Source organism: Amaranthus tricolor, chromosome 6 (assembly GCF_026212465.1).
Source record: "Amaranthus tricolor cultivar Red isolate AtriRed21 chromosome 6, ASM2621246v1, whole genome shotgun sequence".
In the NCBI taxonomy this organism is placed as follows: domain Eukaryota; kingdom Viridiplantae; phylum Streptophyta; class Magnoliopsida; order Caryophyllales; family Amaranthaceae; genus Amaranthus; species Amaranthus tricolor.
In genome coordinates, this window is record NC_080052.1 from 24742273 (window position 1) to 24767610 (window position 25338).

The following is a 25338-nucleotide window of genomic DNA, read 5'->3' on the forward strand; positions in this document are numbered from 1 at the left end:
TTTTAAATTAGCTGTTGTAAAATTGAAAAATAGCCGTCATGAAGTTGAAAATAGCCATTGTTATTTATGTTCTATAAATAACTCCATCATTTTCCTACTTCATTGTATCCAAACTCCATCATTCTATTGAAGAGCTTTGTGATTGTAGTTATGAAGTTGAGATTAATACAGATTGGAGCGACATCGATCCTGGCCGTGATTTTGTTGCTTGTCCTTACTACTTGGTTGAAGGATTAGGTTGCACATACTTTAGATGGGTTGCTCCGGAGGGTAACAAATGGCAGAAAGTCTTAATAATACGGTTTGAAAACGAAAAACAAAAGCTTAAAGATGAGGTATTTAATCTCAAGAGACAAATAGATGATATGGCACATAGGAAAGAAGAGACAAATAAAACGAATGAACTATGTAATTTGTTATGAATTCGTTGAACATGAATGAAATTGTGTTGACTCTTCGAGAGCATTTTCCCTATTTGAATATGATTGTCTGTTTAATTTTGATTAAATTCATACTTAATTCTTAGCGGAATGATTCATCGCCAAAAACTCTGAGTAATTAACATCATTTCATTCATAATAAAAATGTGATAATACGATAAACATACACACATCTACATATATTACAAAATATACACAACAGTCCACATGTTACAAATATTTAATATATACAAAACGTTACTAATGTTTAATATATAAAAACAGTATATTGCTCGCTGAATGAAGGGAATGATCCGTGCGTCAATCTGCCACGCAGCAGAGTTGGGATGCCTGGTGTATATAGTCTTTATGTCGGACACCTAAACGCAAAGATTATATTAGAATAAAGTTAAAGTATTAAGGCATATACATTTAAAAAATTAAGTTAACTAACCTGGACATCCCATAGTACACTGCTCATGTGATCCATCTCTACTGTAATTCAATAATAACTTAGGTGTGACCTTCACTACCACACCGTCGACAAGCATTGCATCTCTTTGACCCTTCGTCTATCTCGTTGGTGATCCTCCTTGACTTAGGTCTTCCTAGTCCACGAATGTGATCTGGATCGTGTATCACCTCAACACCGGTGTATTAAGACCATGACCTCTTATCAATCAACGGCATGAATATGGATTCATATGTATTAACATAGCTCGGGGTAGTGTAGCAGGAGTTATAGGTAAGAAACATACACCCTTCATCATGTTATTGAATACTTCGGCTAAGTTGGTATTAGTAACACCATACCTATAACCTCCATCATGACATATTGACCACTTACACATATCACCAACTTGATCAATCCAAAAAAGAGCTTCTCGTTTGGCAAAACCAATAGCCTTCCATCCCTCGATGACCTTATGTGGTTGTCTTTGCTCTGCAGTCCTACCATACATCTTCATCAGCTTCACATTACCCATTTGACGGTTGAAGTTACTTAACAAATGCCGCAAGCAAAACCTATGATGGGCATTTGGAGGTTGCCATTCCGGCTCCTCCATGGTTGCTAGAATGCCCGCATGTCTATCAGAAATAACACATAAACCTGGTCTATGCATCACATGCTTACGAATACACGCCATAAACCAAGACCACACAGCTATGGATTCTTTCTCTACCAACACATAAACCCCTCAATACTAGGTTTAAAAGCAAGAACACATGCTAGAAGGTTCTAATACTAGCACGGACGTACACACCAATATCATTATCTTCCTTAAAGAACCACTTAACTACAGTCCTGGGGTTAGAAACTTGCATTGCTTTCTAGAAGCGTGGAAGGAGAAGATAAGAGTCTTCCCATGTCCCATAGATGGAGAGAAGGGCTTGCTGTTTAGCACACTATACCCGCTTATATGTCACTTCGACACCAAATTGATCCTTCACCATTTGTCGCACCAAAGAGACCTTAATTGATGCGTCTTCAGCAAAACAATTTCTAATAACATTATTAATAACGGAAGATGTCAAATGAATGTGTCCAGCTAACACATTTTCAGTACTTAATACACAACCCCCATGCTTCCCTTTATATGTAACAATTTCCCATGTAGATGAATAGGAGATCTTCCTTGCCCTTAGCCTCCAAGCACACCCCCTCTTACACTTCAAGGTAAGCACGGTTTGATTTGAAGTCTCAGTTCGGTACTCAACGTTCCTACGAATATGATACAATCTAACAGCGTCCAACAAGGCATCCTTATTATCAAACATCATACCCTTTTGAAACTCTCCTTGTAACACCCCGTATTTTATCAGGTTAAAAAAAATGTAATAAAATAAAACAAATTAAATAAATAAGTATTATTAAATTATATTATTTACATGGACAATTGTAATTATCGGTAACGTGTTTTATCGCGTACGTTGTTATCGCGTAGTGTTTCTTTTTCAAAAAAAAGAAATAAATAAATAAATAAATAAAATAATAATAATAATAATAATTAAAAAAAATAAAAATTAAGGGAAGGGAAGGGGTGGCCGGTTGGAAGGAGTAGGGGAGGAGTCTTGTAACTCCTCTCATAAATGTGCATTATGGCACATTAAATTTATTTCTTAATTGCCTATTAATCCCATAAGCATCATTTGAATTCTTCACCTTTCTAATCTTCCAAGTGAACATAAAAATTCAGAAAATTTTTCCCCTTCGCTCTCTTGTTTCGGCATCTCAGAAAAAAAAAATTGTTGTTCCATCCAATCTTTTGATCAAAGGGGTAAGTTTAGTTGATTTGTTAATTATAGATTTTATATACAAGATTTCTAAGATGAATTATATTTTATGTATCATGATATCCTATGACTTTTAGGAGGATTCGGTATTTTTTTTTTATATGTAATTTCTCTAATAATCCTTTAATAAAATTTAATTTGTTAAAAGGATTAAGTTATGTTTCTTTAAAAAAAAAAAGAAAACTTTTTGATCTATATTCTTTAACAAAGTTTAAATTTGTTATAAGAATTAAGAATTAAGTTTATATTGATATTTAAATAAATTTCTTTTATGGTCTACATTTCTCTAACTAAATTACAATTTGTTAGAATAAATTTAAATGGTATGGATCAAGTAATGTAGTCATCCAAGAATTTATAAATCCTTTAGCAAAATTTTATTTGCTTGAAGGATTGTGTTTATATATATGTCTTGATTTAAAAGGGTTATTTGGTTTTATGATTCTCTACAAATTTTAATTTTTTAAGAGAATTAAGTATTTAATTTAATTATCATAATTTATGAAATTTTAAGTTTCTTGAAGGATTTTGTGGATGGCATGTTTCTTTTTATTTGATGGCTTTTATGCTTTGTTGATGTGGTTTTGTGTATTAATATATGTATGGAAATATCAAGTGGTTGTGTGATAGAAAAATTTGTCTTGTTTGTTTTATCTTAGTAGTTGTGAAATTGGTCTTGTTAGATTTATTTTGGTCATAAGATTAAAAGAGTTAATAATTTGAATAATGTATATATATATATATATATATATATATATATATATATATATATATATATATATATATATATATATATATATATATATATACAAAACAAATAAATAATAATATAATAGGAGTTTCGGACAGCAGCTTCTGCCTCGGTATTGGCGGCGATCCGGAAACGTTAGTCGTGTTCCGTTGTTGTTTTTATGTACTCGATGCGTTAAAAACTCGTTAAACGCTTAAAATAATTACAAATAGTAATTGGATGTTAGAAATTATGAAATTTAGTACCCAAGGTAATTGACGCGTTCCGGACGCAGTGGCGAAGTCGGATTTTCCATTTGAATTTTCCAAACTTTCCGAATTGACCATTTAAGTTTCTGGTTAAATTCGAATTTTTGGAACTAGCAAGATTTGGGTGAAACTATTTAAAATTATTAAGTCCTAATAGTGTCTTAATAGTATGGAGTGGATTAGATGTGTAAACACGTTCTAATACGTGATTTTTTGTGTGTGTATGGTGTCTAGGACCTCGATTCATAAGAGGGTGAAATTCCTATCGTGATTGAACTTCGTTTTGTTTGCAGCACTTTAAGGTACACGCTTAGACCATACTGTTTATATGGTTGTGCAAGTAGTGTTGTTTCATTTCTAATCGAGGCATTGTAAATCACATAAGGATTAGACATCTCAAATAATCTGAAAGAAATTACTTGGAAGTTGAGGATTTATGTGTTTGTTACCCAAAGGGGTTAACGTTTTGGTTTAGATTATTACAATTATTGTTCCCATGGCAGTTTTGGATCATTACGGTCACCATGGGGGTATGCATACTTTACCTCTGACGACCCGCACAGGACGAGCAACGTCTTAGGTCGGTGGTTGCCTTTGGATTAGCTCTCCCAAGTGTATTCCTCCAAAAAGGATTTTGATTTATAATTCAACGACCCGAACAGGACGGGCTACGTTACAAGTTGGAATTATCTAATAATGAATGTATTAGAGCCTATGCATGCTAGGATAAACACATTGCTTGTATTCAACCTGTTTGACATTTGTATGAAGTCTCTGACGTGTATTAGATTGTTATTTGGAACCTGCTACGTGTTGTCACACGACGACTAGTAGGTTGATTTCAGGTGGGGACTGGAGTGAGGGCTCGACTTAGAACCCGTAATCATCAAGACTATGTTTCCTTTTTGTAATAAGATTATGAGTAGATATAACTCCGAATTATGTAACAAGAGATTGTGTTGGTTTCTTTTCGCTTTCGTCTATTTTCTTTAGTTAATCTAGAGGCCATTAGGCTCTCGAGTTGTACGTAAAAACTTTCGCTGACTTGTTTCTTTCGCGTTGGCACTGTTTTATGTTTTAATTATATTTCTTTATCGACGGAACGTTGACGATCCTAGAGGAGACTTTTCTCTAGAGTCCGAAGAGTGAACCAGAATTCGTATTTTCATATGAATTTCCGAGTCACTTAAACCGGGTCGTTACACTCCTTCATCGGTGTAGGTTGTATCACATGCCCAAGACCTCCAAGAGTTGTCCTCAACATGTTATTCTAAAGGGGGAACTAGTGCATAAGGTGTAGGAGCAACGATTGTTGGAATGTTGCCTAAGGTCATGTCATTAGCTAGAGCCTCCTCATAAACACCCACATCGTCCTCAGAAGAAGCTTCAACGAATTCATTACTCTGACTATTAACATCATCCCAAGGCTCATTTGTATCTTCTAAGTTAATCGTATCATCATTTGAGACTTCAAGTTCAAGTTGATTGGGTTCATTAGAAGGAGAAGAGGAAGATGGCATAATGGGATTTTGGGTTTCTTGGGTAGAGAAAGGCGTAGAAGAAGAAGCAGAAGAAGTTACATTCAGGACTGCATTTGTTTCTATAACATTGACATCTTGATTCTCTAGGGGTACCTCTTCTACATATAACTCTAAAGAAAGAATAGAGGTAAACTTTGAATACTCCCACATTGCATCTATAGCCTCCTCATCCTCAACCGGAAGAGCTAACAATTCTCCACTCAGATTGTATTTAAAACTTACATTAACAGTACTTCTTGTAGTGTTAATGCCAATCTTAAAGCATATAAGATGTTTAAATTCATTCAAATCAATGTTTGGGTTGCATGCAAACAGTTTACGTCTTCCCCCAACATACTTAACATTGCTACTACTTGATCGAATTGAACCATTCCAAAAACATACAATAGTCACACGAAATGAAGCTATTTCTACAACAATACGTACAAAATCAACATCACCATCAAGTTCATAAGAAAGTAAGTACATTGTTCAACAACCCTCACAACTAGAGTTCACAACATTCATAACAACATTTAAAAACAAGGAACATTGATTATTGATTGCATAAATATATATAATTTACAAATTTACGATTTGCATTCAAACATTCTCTACACTAAATTTAAAAATTTTCTACATTAAATTGATGAACAAACAACCTCATTATGAAGATCATGGCAAATAACAACTACATTTGACATATTCACATATTTATAGAGTTTAAGTGTAAATGACCACTATAAATGACATATTTTTTAAAAATAACAAGAACTAAAAAATCTATAATAAAAAGGTACCTTAATAAGCTGTAGATCACCAAGAAGTAGTAATTTGCAAGTTTATGAACCTGCATTTATGTGAAAGTTGATGAAGAAATATAAAAACTAAATTTTCGAAAAAAGAAAAAAAAAAAACAAAAAAATTAATACCTGAAGTGAATGTAGGAAGATGACAGAACTAATTAGTAGTAAGAATTTGAAATTTGATGAGATTAATTGAAGGATTGAAGTTGATTTTAATGGTGGAAAGAAGAGGGGGATTTTCGTGAGTTAGGGTGCTAAAACGAAGTTACGTGAAATGAGGAAGGAGGAAGAAGACTCCTGATATTTAGGGCAGCAAAAAGTCGCTGTTAGTAACAACAACTTTGACCTTGACTAAATTTTTGACCATTTTTTTATACTCGATGTTAGTAACATCGATTATGTACCAAGCCTAGCTTGGAGCCAAAGTCGCTTATTTTGGTTATAAAATTTGGTCAAAGCTTTTTTTTTACTAAAATTATTAAAAAAATTTATTTTTTTCAAATTTTTGCAAAAAGGTAATGCGCAAATAGCCCATTAAATATGTAAAGCTAATCTAAATAAAAGCTAAGCCCAAATATTGTAAGTGTGCTTGCTCCCTCCTCCAAGCAAAGAGTAACCAACCCAAAATATGTGTTTTTAAAAAAGAAGAAAGAAAAAGTGCTTTGGGAGTTTAGCATTTCAACTACAGCCTTGTGAGATCGTCTCACGGTAAGACGATCTTAAAATAAGAAGTCTATAAACTGCAAGTTTTATTATTAGGCTATTTTACCCAAGTATGACACATATCTCACGATGAGATTGTCTCATACAAGAATTCGCGTTTCAACTATTGCGAAATCTATGCTTGTCAAGAATTATTGTAGTTCAGTTCAAATAATTATTTTGAGTAAAATTCTTTTTTATATTTGGTATGTATGAAGTATTTTTTAGTGATTGTATATGATTAAAAATATTTATTATTTTAATATATTTTAAATAGGTTGAACCAAATTTTATAACTCTCAGTCTAATTTAATCATTTGTTCCATGCATTACCACTAAAGAGAGTGTATGAATGACATTATTTTTAAAGCACTTCGTTGTTGGAAAACATATTAATTTTTCATTTGTGCCACACTTTCAATTAAATTCAAGAATTAGACATCCCTTTGAGCATATTTGATCATATAATAACTTCTGATATGCTTTTGAAAATTAAAAAAACAGGTGAAACTTTTAAAAGAAAACCATCTAAAATGAGATTTTTTTTAAAAAAAATTTAAAATTCAAATAAAAGTGTGGTGCAATTAATTTGAGCTTGTCTAAAAAAGGTGTATTGACTATTGGATGTATGTGATGCCATGCTTGACTAAAAAATGGAGTAGGAAAATTTTGTTTTGTTCATTTGTTTTGTTATGAATGAATATTAGTACATGAGGAACAATTCTTGGTGATCAACATACTATTTAATTAGTACTCTCTTCACTTCCAATCATGTTTGGTTGTAGCAATGAATGCTTTGGTAGAGAATTTTAACAACACTTTTTTTTTTTTTTTTTTTGAAGATTAAAGAAGACATTTCAAAGGTGTAGAGCTTGTAAAATCACTAAAAAAACATTTTAAAAAATGAATATTTTTTAAAATTTTATATTTTATTTGTTACAGAATAGAGTACCGAAAAAAGACAGAGATTAAAATAACTTGAACCCAGGTTGCTTCCGGATAAGGTGGTACATGTTAAATCGTGATAAAATCCGATTGATAACTAAATGTATAAATATTTATATATAAGGTGAAATAAATGTAGAAACATTTTTAAAAAATAAAAAGTAAATATGAAAGCATTGCAATTTGATTTTAAGATCAAAAAGTACTCTAAATTCATATAAATAATTAAAGAGGTTGATCTTTAATATTTTAATTTTTTGGATAATGGAAAATTTTTATTAATTCATAACAAAACAATATAAAATTGTACAACAAAAAAAAATTATTATGAATTTATTTGTATCAGCATGAGAAAGGAGAACACCTTTTAAGAAGCCACTTTTTATGTGCATAACAAAGATTATTGGCTTAAAAAAATCTAAAAAAAACAGTTAAACAGGATTAATCTTTAATATTATTATTTTTAATTGTATTGTAGCACGCTGGAAATTTTAAATATGGTGAATTAAATTTATTTGTAGTAACATTTGAATCTATTGAGCAGATATAGGAGTAAGATATGATTAATATTATAAATACAACTTGGCGGGAAAGACATTTTTAAATGAAAAAATTAAATTATTAAACTAAGAAGCAAGATTGGTCGAACAAAATTAGACTAAACCAAATTTGACTGGTAAATTGGTGATTACAAACATCTGCAGTTCATAATTAGTTCTGTAAAACAATGGACTTTCTCTTTTAGGCTATTCATCCTCCTACCAAATACCAAATGAGAGGTAGAATAAGCTTTGACAAAAGACAATGTACTTTCTCTTTTACGTCAATATTCTTCCGTATTTTTGAAATTGCTATTAAAATTAATATTTTTCTTAAAATAATGTCATTATAATTAATAGCAATGTCTATAGTCATTTTTATAATTGCCCAGTTAGTGAAGTATAAAGAAAAAGGAAGTGGATACACAGAAGCGCTGTATAGAAGAAGAATTAGATTCCCTAAGCTCATGACAGACAAAGCGTGCTCTGCATTAGTTGTAAAGTCTTGTAACTTCTATGTTGTCTCTTGCCCTTCCCCAGCATCAACATTTTTATATGTATTTTTATTAGTTTTTATCTTATACTTTGTTGAGATGATTTATTCCACATCTACAAATTAAATATAATATATGTACTTTATAAGTTATTAAAGTCTTTCTTCTCATTGTCATATGATTTTAGGATAGTATATACTCTTTGACTTATAAAGTACGTACACCTCTTGTTTTCCTTGATGATTATTGACATTCATAATAACTCCAACCTAATTTAACATATATCTAAATAATTCTTATACTCCTATTATGTATTTTCTCCTTTACTATTTAAATGTAATATTAGGGTTTTCAATGCAATCTAATATCATATTGAAATTATTAATATTTTTAATTATGTATATGTTAAAATTATAAAAAGTGATATTTTAAAATTATACTTTGAGATGAGTCTAACAAAAAATTCCACTTAAAAATATAATTTCTAACAGATTGGAGAACGTACACTTGAAATAAAGTACTTAACCGATAAATAGTGTAAAAAGTGCAAATATTACATTAAATTGAGATTTTAGCTTTACAGTCAGAATTCAAATTACTTAATGTTTGAGAAAACTTTGGTTCATTAAATCGTACACCTAATTAGTTAGTTGATTACAAACATGAATATGTTTTTTATATAGATAGATAAGTTATGGTTAAAGTTTAACACAAGTTCGTAAATTCGTTTTGAGAAAATCATATGAAAACAAAGGGAGTTTTTGTTAAATGGAAGTACTGGTCAAATAATCAGCTCAACCAAAAACTTAAACTGAGTACATAAAGAAGTATGGATGCTGCACAAAACCCTTCTCATACCTGACGCTTAATATTCCACCTTAAATGAGGGGTGCATGGTTGAGGTTCAAAGATCTCTTATCATGCTGACTTCTGATACCATGTTCAAAACTAATTCAACCAAAAGCGTAAACTGATAATTAAAACTCCAAAATATATTATAGAGTCTTAAGAGTACCATATACAATTATCAAGCTTACAATATTCGGATAGTTTGACAACTAAGTCGAGAAAATATGTGTGGTCACCTTAATTAAAGCAAGTTTTGCAGCTCAGTGCAGCAAAAATCCTTCTCTTTAGTATCTTTAATCTCTGCTTGAAGTTGATATAGATGGGATAACTAATAACAATACTAAGGACCTTGCTTATGGATGCCCTTGAGAGTTGAGATATATATTCGTCAATAAGGATAAAATAAATTTTATTTAGTACACAAAAATATATTTTAAACTTTTAATTTATAAACATAATTATATAAGCTAATATATCATTAAATTATGAGTCAACGTATATTATATTAAATGTAGTAGCTTTTATTTTGTATCATAATTTACTCTTTCAAATATATTATTAATCATTTTGTCTAATATTAAATATTCTCGGATAAGATTTGACCTTTGATTTATATAAAATAATAAAAATGAACTCATATTCCTTTTTTTCCTTTTCTTCTCGTCATTTACTTTTTAGCATCATAACGCAAATTTAAAAATTAAATAACTTCAATTAAATTGTAGGTTTTTAATAATTATTAATTAAAATTCATATTTAATATATATATATATATATATATATATATATATATATATATATATATATATATATATATGTAAAAGATCAAATAAGAAGATTGTTTGATTTTGTTTGGTTACTATATATACAAAAAAAAATATTATGATATAAATTAAGAACATTTTAAAAATTATTTCATAGTTACTTTTCTGTATAACATAGTTATTTTTATAATTATGAATTTTTGGCTCAATCGTGACCATAGATTTTTTTTCATGTTAGTGAAATCAAGGGTGTAGAGTCCTTCTTACCCTTCTCACTTTCAACCTTTTTTCAATGGATTTCTCCCCTATATATATATATATATATATATATATATAGATCCTTGTTCATTCTTCATCGTTCAGTTTTCATTGATCATTGATCCTTGTTCATTCTTCATCGTTCATTTTTCAATAATCATTGATCCTTATATATATATATATATATATATATGGTCAAGTTCCGATGAAAACCAAACTTATATGAGAACCATGAAAATCAATCTACATGATAAAAAACTGTTACTTTTTACAGAAAACGTGTTACTTTTGGGCAAAAAATAATTACCTTTTTTTAAAAAAAAAGTTGTTACTTTTTAGCAAAAAAGTGTTATTGTCAAAAAAAATTTCAAAAATAAAAGTATCATCTTTTTTTAAGAAAAAAGTAACACTTTTTTTGCCTAAAAGTAAAACATTTGTAATGGAAAAGTAACACTTTTTTGTCAGATATATTGGTTCTCACGATTCTCATATAAAAATGGTTTTCACTGAAATTTCTTCATATATATATATATATATATATATATATATATATATATATATATATATATATGTGTGTGTGTGTTTGGGTATGACCATGTTCTCACAAGAATAATTTTTTGATAAAGATAGATTGATAAGAATTTATAATTAAAATTTAATATATCCGAGGAATTTAAAGATTCTATTTGAGGTGATTAATGAAAACAAAAAGAGTATATTCTTTGTAAAACTGTGAGAATTTCTGGTTTTCATTCTCTAATGAGAGGCATTACTAAGTTATAAATATGTGTCCTGGGAAACAAGAGTAGAGTTAACTGCACACAAGTCCGCTAAAATTAATTATTGATTATAAGAGGAGCAGCTAGTCTTTTGAGAGACTGTCTCTTTGAGAGATGTGTCTAAAGTCCAGCCCATTCAAAATTAATATCTACTTATCTTATTTTTAATGCCTACATAAACGTCTATCTAATTCTAATTTAAATATAGAAATTTTTTTATATCTAGTATTAAATATACGTAAATATATAATAATAAAATATATCAATATTAAATATCGAAAATATGGAAAATTAAGAGATATTTACTTAATTTAAAAGGTATAGGATTTGCTATAATATAATGTGGCAAGACTTTTGGAGAATCAAATACATGTATGTAATTAGGAATAGCAATATAGATGTTATTTGTTAATACTGATCTAAATGCGACTTAGATTATTATAAACATTATTTTAAAAATTATTTTTTGAGAAATTTAGTACATATTATTAAATACGTGCATTAAAAAATCATATAAGCCAATAAACTAAAGAAGTTGGTAATTAATACAAGAAAAATGTACAACCATGTATCCTAATTGCATATTTAAATTTTTACCTTAAAAATTAAGGGTCTAAAATACAAATACACAATCAAGGTTTCCAGATTGCGCAGCTTTATTTTTGAAAATAAAAACTATTTAATTATAAAATTAAAGAATCATACGAGAAATTCATAATTTAATTTTTAAAACACCAATGCACAATCTATAACACATTTTTGCCTTTTTAGCTTGACGTGCTACTTGTTGATCATTTACATTTTGTCGGAGTTTGCATAAATAATTTATATACAGCAGGTGCTGATGATTATAATTTCAAATTAATAGTAGGTTTAATTCGGGTTATAAATGTAAAATAGATGATGAAAACTTAATATAATAATTTAAATTAGTTAAATTAAAAAACTATACTTTTAAAGTTTATATTTATATTCATCTCGTCCTACTCTAATAATTCATTTTCTCCCTAAAATTTATATGATAATTAAAATTTAATATAATTTAACTTGTAAAACTATTTAAAGTTTATAATCATCTTTATCCTACTCTAAATATTTATTTTCTTCTCAAAGTCTATTCTCGAAATTAACACAATATATTTTTTAAATATAAAATTAAAAATTTAATTCCATTACTACCATTTATTTAAAATTAATTAATTAATTCATAATTAAAAAACGTCTTGTTAATACTGAATGTAAAACGGTGACTTACATGTACCAAATTACCAATAACTTCAAAGTCACATACCCAGTTTATTTGTCAATTTCATCCAGCCACACAAACTCAACTGTAATAATCAAAAAAAAATAATATTAACTTAATTATAACTAAAAGGAAAAAAGAATAATTAAACAAGCAAATGATAAAAAAAAAAATAACAACAATAATAATTAGTAAAAATAAACAAGGTTAAATAAAAGGGTATGCTTGGCTCCTCATACGCCATCCATGGAGGCCATTGATAATTCGATGGGCTCTGCGTATGGCATACAGGGAGCCAGGCATACTCATGATTAATAATTAAATATAAAAAATAACCACATGAAATTAATATAAACATAATATATAAATCATGTAGAAAATAATTTGAAGCAAAGAAAATTGATAGTAGAACTTAAAAGTAGGAGGATAAAGAGAAATAAAAAGGAGTAATTTTAGGGATTGAAAAAGAAAAAGAAAAAGAAAGAAGAGGAAGGAGGGGTAAAGGTGATAGGGTTTGTTTGGTATAAGTAGTGACTAGTGAGAAAGGGAAGTTCTTTAAGAGGAATGGGAAGGAAGATCAAACCCCACGTCCCCCCACTTGTACATATATAATCCCCATGATTTCCATTCTTTAGTCTTTCCTTCCTTTAGTATTACTTTTTGCTCCCCTCTAATCTAAAGTTGTAAACCATCATACGCCTCTTTTTAAATAATAATAGTCCCTCGATAACTGAATTTTATTTTAATTGGAGTAAATATTATCATTTTTAAATATAATTTAGGAATCAAATCTCACTTGGTCTTATTAAATTATCTTTAATGATATTCTATGGAGATCTATTATGTAGTAATATTCTAGGGGAGATCATGATCTCCCTTAGAATATTATTGGAGATTATTTTCTCTAATAAGTTTTACTCAATTTTCACTCAGTCCTTTAATCAAACAAACAAATAAATAAATAAATAAATAAATAATATGGTCTTTGTTCCATCGTTATCTTTTTATGTTTTTTTGATGCTATTTATTAATAATTCTTGCTCTTTATGTCGTTTTAGGAAAGAGATTTTTAAATTAGTTTTTTAATATATCATTTTTGCAACTTTTATGATGTTTACTTAGAAAACTTGAGACTTAAAATTTACTTTAAAATATATAAAAAAAAGTAAAATGCATAAAAAAAAACGTAGTTAAAATGACTTTACATGGTTGTTATAGTGTATACTATATTAATATGTGATAATTTAATTAATGTATCATTAATATTTTAAAGCATAAAGTATGAACTTGAATACTTTTTGGACCAAAAGCAGATTTTGATTTTTTTTTTTTTTTTTTTGAATCAAGCAGATTTTGAATTTAGTTATATACTTATATAGAAGAGTTTTTACTTTTGAATATATCAAAAAAGAATTAATTTGGTACATGATAAATCTAAAATGCTATATGTAGTTACGGGAAGTATCTTACTAACTTCCTAGTTTTGTAAGGGATTCACTAAAGTTATGTTTTCGCATGCACAAAGTCTGTACGTCAATTTATTATTTTTAACAGTTTAACCCATTAATATTTTAAAATTAGTATATATTTCATTAATATATATTACGTTTATTCAAAATTTTATTTTTCGAATTTTCAAATGAAGTCATAGCTTGTCATTCAAGTATTTTGGAGTCGTCATGAGCTCCAATTATTTATAATAGCGATGGTGATAATCGAATATTTTCTTAGTTGGAGTGTAACTATCACTTTTCAAGAATAACAAATTTTGAAAAAGTAAATTAAAAAACAAATTAAAAGATAAAAATGACATATATTTTAACGCATAAAATGGTTATTTATAAACTAAATTTTATGCTATATTATGTAATAATGTAGTATATGTATATTCATATAATTAAAGTTTAAAATATAATATTCTAGTTTACTGTACTTAATATAAATTTATATCCTTATTATTGAACGTTATGGGGATGTTTGAGTGCAAAATCCACATGTTTTCATGTATGTTGTAGGCATTTATAGTAGTAAAAAGGTTATATATTTTTGACAAGGTAAAAGCAATGAAAGTCTCAGAGGCATTCGTTACAAAAAATAATAATATTAATATATCTGAAAGTATGGAAACAAAGCAAAAGATAAAAATAATACTCCTATAATATACTTTAATACTCGATTTAGTAATAAAATTTTAATTTTAAACTATATTAGGTAATATAATCAACAATACATGTATAATTTAAATTTTAACGTATATTCTATTTTGCTATTTAAATTGGTTTCTATCCTTATCAACCAACGCTTGAGGTACATACGTTAGCAAATCTTTTTGATAATAATTAATAAAAAATTAAAAATATTTTACATATCACGAGTTGATTTTAAAAAAAAATTATATCCAAAACTTCTAAGAAAAATTATCTTAAAATAATAGATGTATTACATGATATCTTATTTTCTTAATAAACCTAAAAGTTTACTCTTCATATATATAAACCTGTTATCTAATTGATTTTTACAAATTTTATATTTCCTTTGATATTGGAATACATTGATTGATTATGGAAGCTTATTATCTTCGTTGTTATGGCCACAATTACTGTATAATTAAAAGATATCAAGAATTACCATTTTTAATTTGTAAGTAAATCATGATTTTTATTTAAATTGACAACAAAATACAATTATATAAAAGTTGATTCTTTCTTTATTAGTTTTACATGATTGTTCGCAAATCAAGCAAGTAAATATATTCTTACTTCACATCAAATTTGTATATTCCTACTTCATATCAAAAAGTAAATATGCTAGTTTGAATTTTGTGTTATTCATGATATTCTTACAATAAGTTGATATTTTAAAATCGATAATATAGTTGGTAATTAATTTAACTTATTAATAGATATCTTCTAAATTAGGTAAATATAAAATATATAAGAGAATATCTTCAAATAAAATTTTAAATAATTATTTATTTTATTGTCTAGACCTATGCACCTAATGCATAGATCAAAAGTTGTTTATAATATAGCTATTGTTTGGTGTCTAAATAATTAAATGACTTATTTACCTATTTTATTTTGTTTGAAAATTATTCAACTAGTCTTTCTTATTATTAACTAAATAAATATTTATTGTGATTGCCACATATACACTCTTCTACTATCATCCCACTTCATTTTGCTTTTAATGTTTTCTTATGACCACTTTTAATTCACTAATTCTTAATTAGACATTCTCATAATGAGATTATTTCTATTGGATTGGCTCAATATATACTTTATGTCTTAAAATGATCACTTATAATATTAAAATAATTACTTATAATTTTAAAATAACCACTTTTTATAGTCTTAAAGTGATTATTTATAACTTTAAAACGAACACTTACGATTTTAAAATAATCAATTAAAATAATCACTATGAGACGGTCTCATACAAAACAAGGTGCTTTTTAATTTATTTATTTTCATGTTATTTACAATTTCTTTAACTTGGGCCTAATTTTCTAATTTACAGTGTTCAAAATTTGAACTCAAAGCTTGATAAGCACCTTATACCAAAAGAAGAATTTTTTTTCTATTTTATTATACTTGCTACATTTGACTTTTTACGTAATTTAATATGTTATTTTAATCATTTATATATTAAACCATTTACAATTAATCAAATACTTTCGTAATATATAAATGATTGAAATAACATATTAAATATACACTCTCACTAATACATAGATTTTATTTAGTGCACTCAAGTCACAATTAAAATTAAAATTAACATACCGAAAAAACATTAGAGCAGAAAGAGACCTTTCTTTCCTCATCTATCATCATTCATTCCCATCCAATTTTTTCAACAGAATTACCTACACTTGATTGACGACTTATTAAACATACGAAGGCTAACTTTTATCATAAATGGTTTTATTATAAGATATTTCAAATTTAATTAAAATAATCCAATAAAAGCATGTAGAGCCAAAATGTTGCATATATATATATAAACGAAAAATTTGTATTAATTCCTATATGATTTATAATTTTTTAGACTCTTATCTTATATTTAGTAAGCCCTATTACAATTTAGAAAATTTACTATAAGATCCATTTCATTCAATGTGTATTTGTTATCGAACTTTTTTTGCAATAAATCAAACTTTTCAAAGAATTTTTTTTCTCTAGGCAGCACTTATTGTATGTCATTTTTTAAGTCGCTGATTTAGTGGTTGGAGCAATCTTTTACATTTATTTTTTTCTATATGAATACTTGAATACTTTTATTCAACTCGTTTGTCATCTTATATGTCCTCCTAGTCATGCTCAATAACACAATTATAATCTTCATTGATCTTCAAGCCTTAATAGGTATATCATCTGGCCTTGATCATTTTCATTAGCTTTATTTTCTTCAAATCCCCCTTAACCTTAGGATTTTTGATTCATCATATGATTCTCTATTTTCATTCATGTGGGTAATAAATAGAAGTATGTCTTTTAATCATTTATTTGTTCTCTACTAAATAACTCATTAAAAAACACCTTTCATTGACCCATGATAGATTGATATCTCCATCCTAAACTAGAATTTCTACATTTTTAAATCTTAATACACTTTAGTGTACACAATTGTCATTCTCTTGGACAACCTATAAATATCATTTTCTTTTCTATAAAATCTAGTTTGACGAACACCTTTTTTGAAGCTCTTAACTTTGCCTCGCGAGATAATTCTTTTTCCTTGTATTTAACTTTGTCATATTTTGCTAAATTATTGCTATTGTTACAATTTTCTAATTGAAGATAACGTCACTTTTCTTCATGTCTAAACTATAATTATTCAAATATAAACATAATTAACATTTTAAAATGAAAATAACTCTAATAAAAAAAGTAAAATGATATATACAGCCTTAAGGGTTATACATAAAAAAGAATCTTGTATTTAATTTATATAATTTAATATTATTTATATATTGAAATAAAATAAACTAAAATAAATTAAATTAAATTTATATATTGAAATAAAATGAAGTTTATTGAATAAATTGACTAGGGCAAGTAAGCTCTATAATGAGTGATTAATATACTGCATAATCCTAGTAAGAGTAAAATTAATTGATTGATTATAAGAAAGAAGAGTAGTTAGGAGAGATTGGGAAAGGTGATGGTGAGGGTTAAAGAGGCAACATAGAAACATCCAACATAAAACAAAAGATAGACAGATCTTCTTCTATATTCATGAGGGTGGTCCCCCTACTTTTTAATCCTTTTTAGTTTTCATGTGTGGGACCCATTATTGTGTCTTTTTGACCTGAATTGACCGTATACATTATTCTTCACCAACCAATACAAAGTGGAGAGAGATAAAATATGCTCAACTCATATATTCATATAGGGAGAAGAGAAAGGAAGTATTATCAAATTTATCACACTTTTTTTTAAATTAAATATATGTTTTGTTGAAGGTATTTGATAAAATAATTAATTAAGAAATTTTAGATTATTTTAATATAAATAAAGGATTTTTGTGGTCAAACTGACTAATGCTAATTTTTTTGTAAATTAGTTGGTTGAAACAACTTATTATTATGAAGAAGTTGTTTTTGAACAAACTCGTCATATTAGCGGATTCAAAATTAGCTAGTCAAGCCAATAATATAATCAGCTGGTCAAGCTAACCACTATAACCAGATATCAACTACCAACTATCAGTTATTTGCCAAACACCTCCATTAAATATGTGTAATAGTCATCTTTAATCATGATCCACATTATTTTCTTAATATTCATTCACACTCGTCTAGTCCACACATTTGCCCAACTTTTCCATACACGTCATATAAATTTACCTATTTTCTCCGTTTCTTAAAGTTATTCACATTTGTCATTTTGAACAGTTTAGATTGTTGCTCCTAAAGAATTTTTTTATTTTTACCCGAAATTTTGGACATATTTTAACATTGTGCATCCCTATATTGATATTTTTAAATCTAATTGTCCCAAACTTTTTTGCTAACTTCATTTTAACAATTTTATATATGGTTTATAATTCCCATATATTTTTCATAGACTTTATTTAATTTTTATAATAATTATGCTCTTTATATTTTTCTACAAATTTTAATATTTTTTTGATGCTTATGATTCTCACTTTTGCTACACTAAATATATTCTTTATAAAATAGGAAAATTTAAGTTTAAAAATCTCACCTTTTACTCATTGTCTATTAAATATCTTACCTTTCAATTATTTTTTAAAAATCCGACCTTTATACTGCGTTTTCTTATAAAGTGTTGACCTCATTAGATTACTTGCAAAATTCAGTACTAAACTAATTAAGAACCCAAAAATTGGATTTTTAAAAGAAAACGCAGTAATGAGATCGAATTTTTTAAAAATAATCGAAAGGTGAAATTGTAACATCCACTTTTTTTAAAAATAATAATAATAATAATAATAATAATAATAATAATAATAATAATAATAATAATAATAAATAAATAAATAAATAAATAAATAAATAAATAAATAAATAAATAAAATAGTAATAATAAATCTATAAAAACAGATTTCAGAAATTTAAAAAAAATAAATAAATAACTCCCCATTAACAAATAACTTCCTACTTCTCCCTCTAAATCTTATAATTAACCTCATTTATTCACTATAAATTAAACCAATTGCCCTTAATTCATTCACATTATTACTCACACTTTCTTTCTCTCCTACAAACTACTTTCTCCATCTTCCAATTGCTTAAAATTTAATCAAGAAAAGGCAAGATTTTGATATTAAAGGTATGAATTTCATGTATTTGTTAGAAATTTTTTTTATTCAAAACCCAAAAAAATTTATGCTATTAATTAAAAAACACCCATCTTTTATTTGAAAATGGAAAAAAAAAAGTATTTCTGACCTTAGTTTTCCGGCGATACGACGGTCACAAGGATACCCCGGCGTGCGACGGCGGCCACCGGAGCCCCCGCCGGCCAGCACCTTCTTCCTTCTCCCTCTTTCTCTCTCTCTCTCCCTTTCTCCTCCTCTCTCTTCTTTCCCCTGTTTCTTTTCGTGGGTATTGGTAACCAGTACCAAATTTCTTAAGTTTTCTAAAGCACCTTTATATATAATTTCTTTTTTTATAATCCTTTTATTATTTAAACTTTGTCTTTTTCTTTTAAAACTATTACTACTAATCTTTAAAATTTTAACTACATTTTAAAATTTGTCATTTTAAATAAATTATAAAATATAAATCGAGAGTCTTTTAATTTATTTATTTCGATTGGGTTGATCGGGGTATTAATTTGAGATATATTATTTTATCGTGTAGACATCGAATTCGTAGACAAAGATTATTAGGAGCATACGTTTGTCTAGGATCGCGTGATTAGGTAATTCTCAATGTCCATCTAATTAGGGCTATCCCATTAATATTATGTGCTAAGTGATAATTAATGTGTTTAAATAGAATGCATGATTTTATATGACATTATTTTGTATAATATTATGTTTTATATATTCTCAAATTATATCTACTATTATTTTTGTCAAACTTGAATTTATAATTAATATTTTGATAAAATTTATAAAATTTATATTATTATTTTGATAACGAAATAAAATATGGTTTGATTTGAAAGATAAATACTTATAATATTATTATTTTGATGAAAGTTATATTATTATTTTAATAATGATTTTTAATGCGATTGAATTTGGGAGAAAAATATTATGATATTAATATTGCAATTGAATATTCTTGAGATATATTTTTCTTGGGAAAACCTATGATAATAAAATAAAATGTATAATGTAAATTTGATTATATGTTTGTGTGCACGCGACTAATTACTAAAATATATTAAATCACGTAAAGTGTAATACGAGGGAAATTAAGCTCTTATATTTGTTGTGATCCAAGTATAAGGGTGATGAACATGTTGTCCTGTTTGGTTAGTACAGCTGCCGACAGATATATTATTTCTGATACTTGATACGATGTTTGGTCTTCCTTCTATTTGTTGTGATCCAAGTAGAAGGGATGTGCACACTAGGGTTCCTTGAAACTACTATGCTGGTCTTGAATTATTTGGGGTGACGACCTCTTGATGAAGTAGGTATAGGGGTAAAGCCTCGGCCTACTGGCGTTCTCGTTCCCTCAAATTAAAAATTGATTATGTGTTTGTCATTATTAAATATCAAATTAATAAATTGGTTTACGTGATATTATATATATTGTTTTCACAAATTATTTTTTCTTAAACTCAGCTATATAATATTTTCTAAAATTATTTTTAATTTGATTATATTTTATTTTCTTAAATCATTTTCAAATTTTATCGTTTTATGGGATGGAGTTGGATTTACTCAATTTTCTGATTTTGTGAATTTTTCCTTTGTTTTTTTTTTGCATTCTTATGTTGCAGGTTATTGATTGCATGAGAATCATGGAATGAGGATCACTAGAAACATAGCTTTTATTAGAGTCGTATTTCAGTTTAAATTTTACCTTAAGTTGTTTAAATTTTATATGGACATAGATTGCGTTTCAGTCTTTTCTTATGTTGTAAAACCCTTTGTTGGATTTAAAGTTATTAAGTTATTTCTTAGTCGTTAAGCCTTACATTTATTTTATTAGAAATAGATGTGGCGGTAACATTCCAATGAGTAGGTTTTGGCTCATGTTTTTCATTAAAGGTGTTTTCAAAAATACTACCTATTTTAAGGATGTTACAGAAATTTTTAAAAGTCAACGAGCCAAATATAGAATTTTTAAAATTAAATTTTCTTATAAAATAATATTACCTCCTATTCACCTTAAGAGTCCCATTTGACTTTTCACGGATTTTAAGGAGAGTCAAAAGTGAGACCCTAAGGGTAGAAAAGAGAGTGGTATTATGGGTTTTTAATGTAAGGGAGGAAAATTAGTATGGGTAATGGAGGGTATAATTGAAAATAGGATAAAACTATTAAGGGTATAAAAGTCAAAAACCCATACCAAAAATAAAAATAGAACAATTAAGATGACTTGACCATAAAAGAAAATGGGACAGATAAGTCGAATAGGAAGGAGTAAAATACTTTAAAGAATGAATGAAGTATACATAAAGTACTGGTACTATGTACATGTGGTCCTTTTTTATTATTCTTTCTTTCATAATATAGCAGTTTTTTCCTAAGAGATTCCCACCGCTAACAGTCAAGCATAATTCCGTCAAAATTACTTTTATAAAAAATAAAAAAAGAAAAAGTAGTCAAGAATAATAATAACAGACCTACTCCCTGAGTCCCTCGCTAGCTAGCTTTTCAACAGCCTTTCTCCAAAACCCATGCTTGCTTATTGCAGCACTTCTTACTGATCCTAACACAGAATGAGAGATACATAAAAGCTTTGATTTAAAGCTTTTCCTTTCGTTTTTTGTTCCTTTCTTTCTATTTTATTATTTTTATTTAATTTATTTTAATTATCTTTATATATATATATATATATATATATATATATATATATATATATATATATAAAAGAAATTAGTCTTGGCATATTAGGTTTATCATCTATGTGTGTTACACATGAGTTTGCTCAAAAAGGGGAAATCAGTTTTGTTATGATCCTTGTTCATTGGAGTAACATTGGTGACGTGAAAAACAACATTTGTGAATGCAATTTTGATAAATAATAAAAATTTAGCGTAAGATTTTTAAAGTAGTATAAGTTTTAAAATTGCTCACAAGACTCTTGATAAATAAAGTTAATTGAGTTTGAGACTACAAAAAAATAAGGTTAAGTTTATAATAGCTGACTTTAAAGCTAATCATTACATACATTTAATCAAATAAAAATTCATAAAACATTAATTTTAAACTTGAGATTATTGATGATAAGCTTAAAGTATTTATTAATTTACGATAAAAAATACTTAAACTTTTTTAAAGGTCTTTTGCTAATTTAAATATTTAAAATTACATTTTAATCATTTAAAATCAGTATGTAAGAATAAATAACGATGACGAATATTATCAAGGTGTGTTAATTGCTTATAGAATTATCCTTAGAAATAAAGTGTAAAACTAAAAAGAATTTCATATGACTCTAAGTAATAAAAAATAGATTTATATCAGTAATCTAATATAAAAATTAAAAATTAAAATTTAAATCTGAAATATTAACACCGAAACGTCATTCTACCAATTCTACCATACCAGCTTTTAAAATTTTAATTTATAATTTAAGCATGTAATAGCTGCACTAGAGTTTTCCCAGATAGCCAATAGGCTATAGGAGTACTATAGTATTGTTTTTGGGCATATTAACAAAACGAGTACTAAGATAATTGAAGTTGTCTTGTTTACTTAAAATGCTAGAAGACAATCACAATCTAATCCATGCTAACTATCCTTATTACAACGAAAATGTGTCGTTTATGGCCGTCCAACTTTACTATTCCAACCTCACTATGAGGTGGAGTCTCAAAAGTGGTGCCAAAAAAAAATGAGAAGCTGGTTGTTGTGGGGCCTATCAAGTGGCATTCATGGTGGTTCACATTAGAAGTAACAAAATTATGCTAGTTGAAAAGAGAAAAAAAAGAAAGTGGGGTTAATTTATATTAGGTTTTGTCTTTTTTTTTTTTTTTAAAAGAATTGTAAGTTTTTCTCCTCTCTTGTCAACAACTCAATATTATTCGTACAGGTGTTATTACATCTCATATAATATTGAGCCGATTTTTAATAAGAGATTTGACTTTCAAAATAAATTTACAATGATGCAAAAATTAATATTGACGTAAATTTCAAGTTTGATCTGACTCAAAACACCTAAGCTGAAATCAATCCAATGACCCTAATGAACACCTTTAATTATAAGAGTATATGATAAACTAGGTTAGTCCTTAGCATTTTTGTGATACATATTGATGATAATATCCTTTTATAATACTTGTGAAAAATTTTAAAAATTATATTGTTAAGACTATATAAATCGGTGTGCTAATTATCTTTTATTTTAAAGAAGCATCCAACATAGATATTAATTAGTTATAGACAGGGCCGGATCTAGAATATAATTAAATGATGTCGATATTGATATCTATAATATAAAAAAATTTAAATCGTCAATGTTAAATACGGTAATTAGGGTTATTGTCTACATTGAGTTTTCATATACGGAAACTACAAAAGCTTCTTTATTCTTGGCCTGCAACTTCCCCAACAATTCATCAAACATAACTTGCACCTTCTTAACTGCCACTCTAGCAAACTCAACTTCTTTATTGAAGATTTGAAGTAAATACTTTCTTTAGACTCCATAGCTGCCTCAATCTATTTCCTTGCTTCAGCAAAATTTAAGTTAATCTGATCGATTACCTTAAGCTTGTCAAAATCTTCAGATGAATCCCATTATAGCACTCCAAATGGGAGAATATGATGGCAGAGTGATTGAAATTGGAGAAATTGGAGATAGTTTTGGATAAAATACAGAATTTGAAATGGGTAGATATCGGAGGAGTTAATTTGAATCACTAATCAGAATCTTCAAATGAATCCCCACTACAGCACCTAAATCAATTGTAGAATTAAATTACTAATCAATTAAAACTCTAATAAATTCCTAGAAAATAAATATAAACCCTAAATTTTGAAATTTACCACTAATTAAACAAAAAACCCCTAAATTGATCTACAAATATGGTTTGAAGTATTGTATAACCATTAACCATGAATTAACAAACAATGTTTAACAATTAACATTCAAAGAAATGAAAAAATCTGTAATAATTGAAATCAAAACTTTTAGGGACAGAAGTCAACATATTTCTAGTGGCTTTTGAAGAGCCATGGACACCTCTAGTGCAACGTTTCACCAATTGTTGCACCAATTATATAACACTAGTCACTAAGTATTACCAATCATAATTTTTTGTTTATAAACATGATTTTGCAGACTTTGGACAAAATCAGAAGACCTATCAACATGATTTCAGTAATCACTTTTAATGAAAAAGAAAAAATTAAACCTGAGCAAGAGTTGTCCAAAATTTACATTATTAATCGAAATTAAGATGTTAGCGTAAAATCAGGAAAATATGAGGTACACGCACTTCATAAAATTATAAGTCAAGTTAAGGAAATATCGTCCAAAAACCATATTGCGATGGAATGAGGTCCAATGACTTATAAAGTGTTGAAAAACTATCAAAAATATTGAATAATCAATTAGGGTCCAAGTTAATCGAAACTGTCGGATCAAGTACCTTGTTCAATCAGACTATACTTACGGTCAACAGCAACATAAAATCGGAAAATACAATGTGCATGCACTTCTTAATATTGGGTTAACTTACTATCAATGAGAAAATCAAATGATATTGATTATAATTTATAAAAATGAAAATGAAAGGGGAATGGAGATTCTCGATCAAAACGAAAAAGAATAATAATAAAGGGGAGATGAGCCCGAATAGGTAGCTTGCTTGTACCCAAAAAAACAGAAAAAAAGATGAGAATGGCCAATTGGTACGTGCATATATCAGTCTGCTCGATCCATCATAGGCACCAGCCATTTCCGCCAGCCCTTGTGTGCCATGTGTTTATTTGTCTCTTATCATGTTGTCTTCTTCTTAGACTCATCTTTTATTTCATGTATGTCTCTGCCTGCTGTTATTTTGATCATCGATCACTTCGATTCTCTGTGCATGGATCCATCGGATCGGAGTACCACTACATGTG

At 27.7% G+C, this 25338-nt stretch overlaps 1 protein-coding gene across 29 annotated transcripts; it reads right to left on the bottom strand.

The window, feature by feature from the left end:
• Positions 1-620: 620 nt before the first annotated feature.
• LOC130816111 (uncharacterized) lies at positions 621-19723 on the bottom strand. Of its 29 annotated transcripts, none has more exons than XR_009042703.1 (5): positions 12625-13564; positions 9578-9932; positions 6034-6083; positions 874-1370; positions 621-799 (listed from the first exon to the last, which is right to left on the bottom strand). XR_009042703.1 is itself a non-coding variant. In XM_057682745.1 (5 exons), the coding sequence occupies exon 5, from the start codon at positions 5720-5722 to the stop codon at positions 4979-4981; it is 744 nt and encodes a 247-aa protein (XP_057538728.1). In that variant the 5' UTR covers positions 5723-6083; positions 9578-9649; positions 12661-12700; positions 16425-16480; positions 19532-19723; the 3' UTR covers positions 3619-4978. The 29 variants fall into 29 exon arrangements, 27 of the variants coding, with proteins under 27 accessions (XP_057538728.1, XP_057538709.1, XP_057538708.1 ...); XM_057682745.1 differs by lacking the exons at positions 621-799; positions 874-1370 and adding exons at positions 16425-16480; positions 19532-19723 and having other exon boundaries at positions 3619-6083; positions 9578-9649; positions 12661-12700; XM_057682726.1 differs by lacking the exons at positions 621-799; positions 874-1370 and adding exons at positions 16425-16480; positions 19532-19723 and having other exon boundaries at positions 3619-6083; positions 12661-12700.
• Between the last annotated feature and the right edge of the window lie 5615 nt (positions 19724-25338).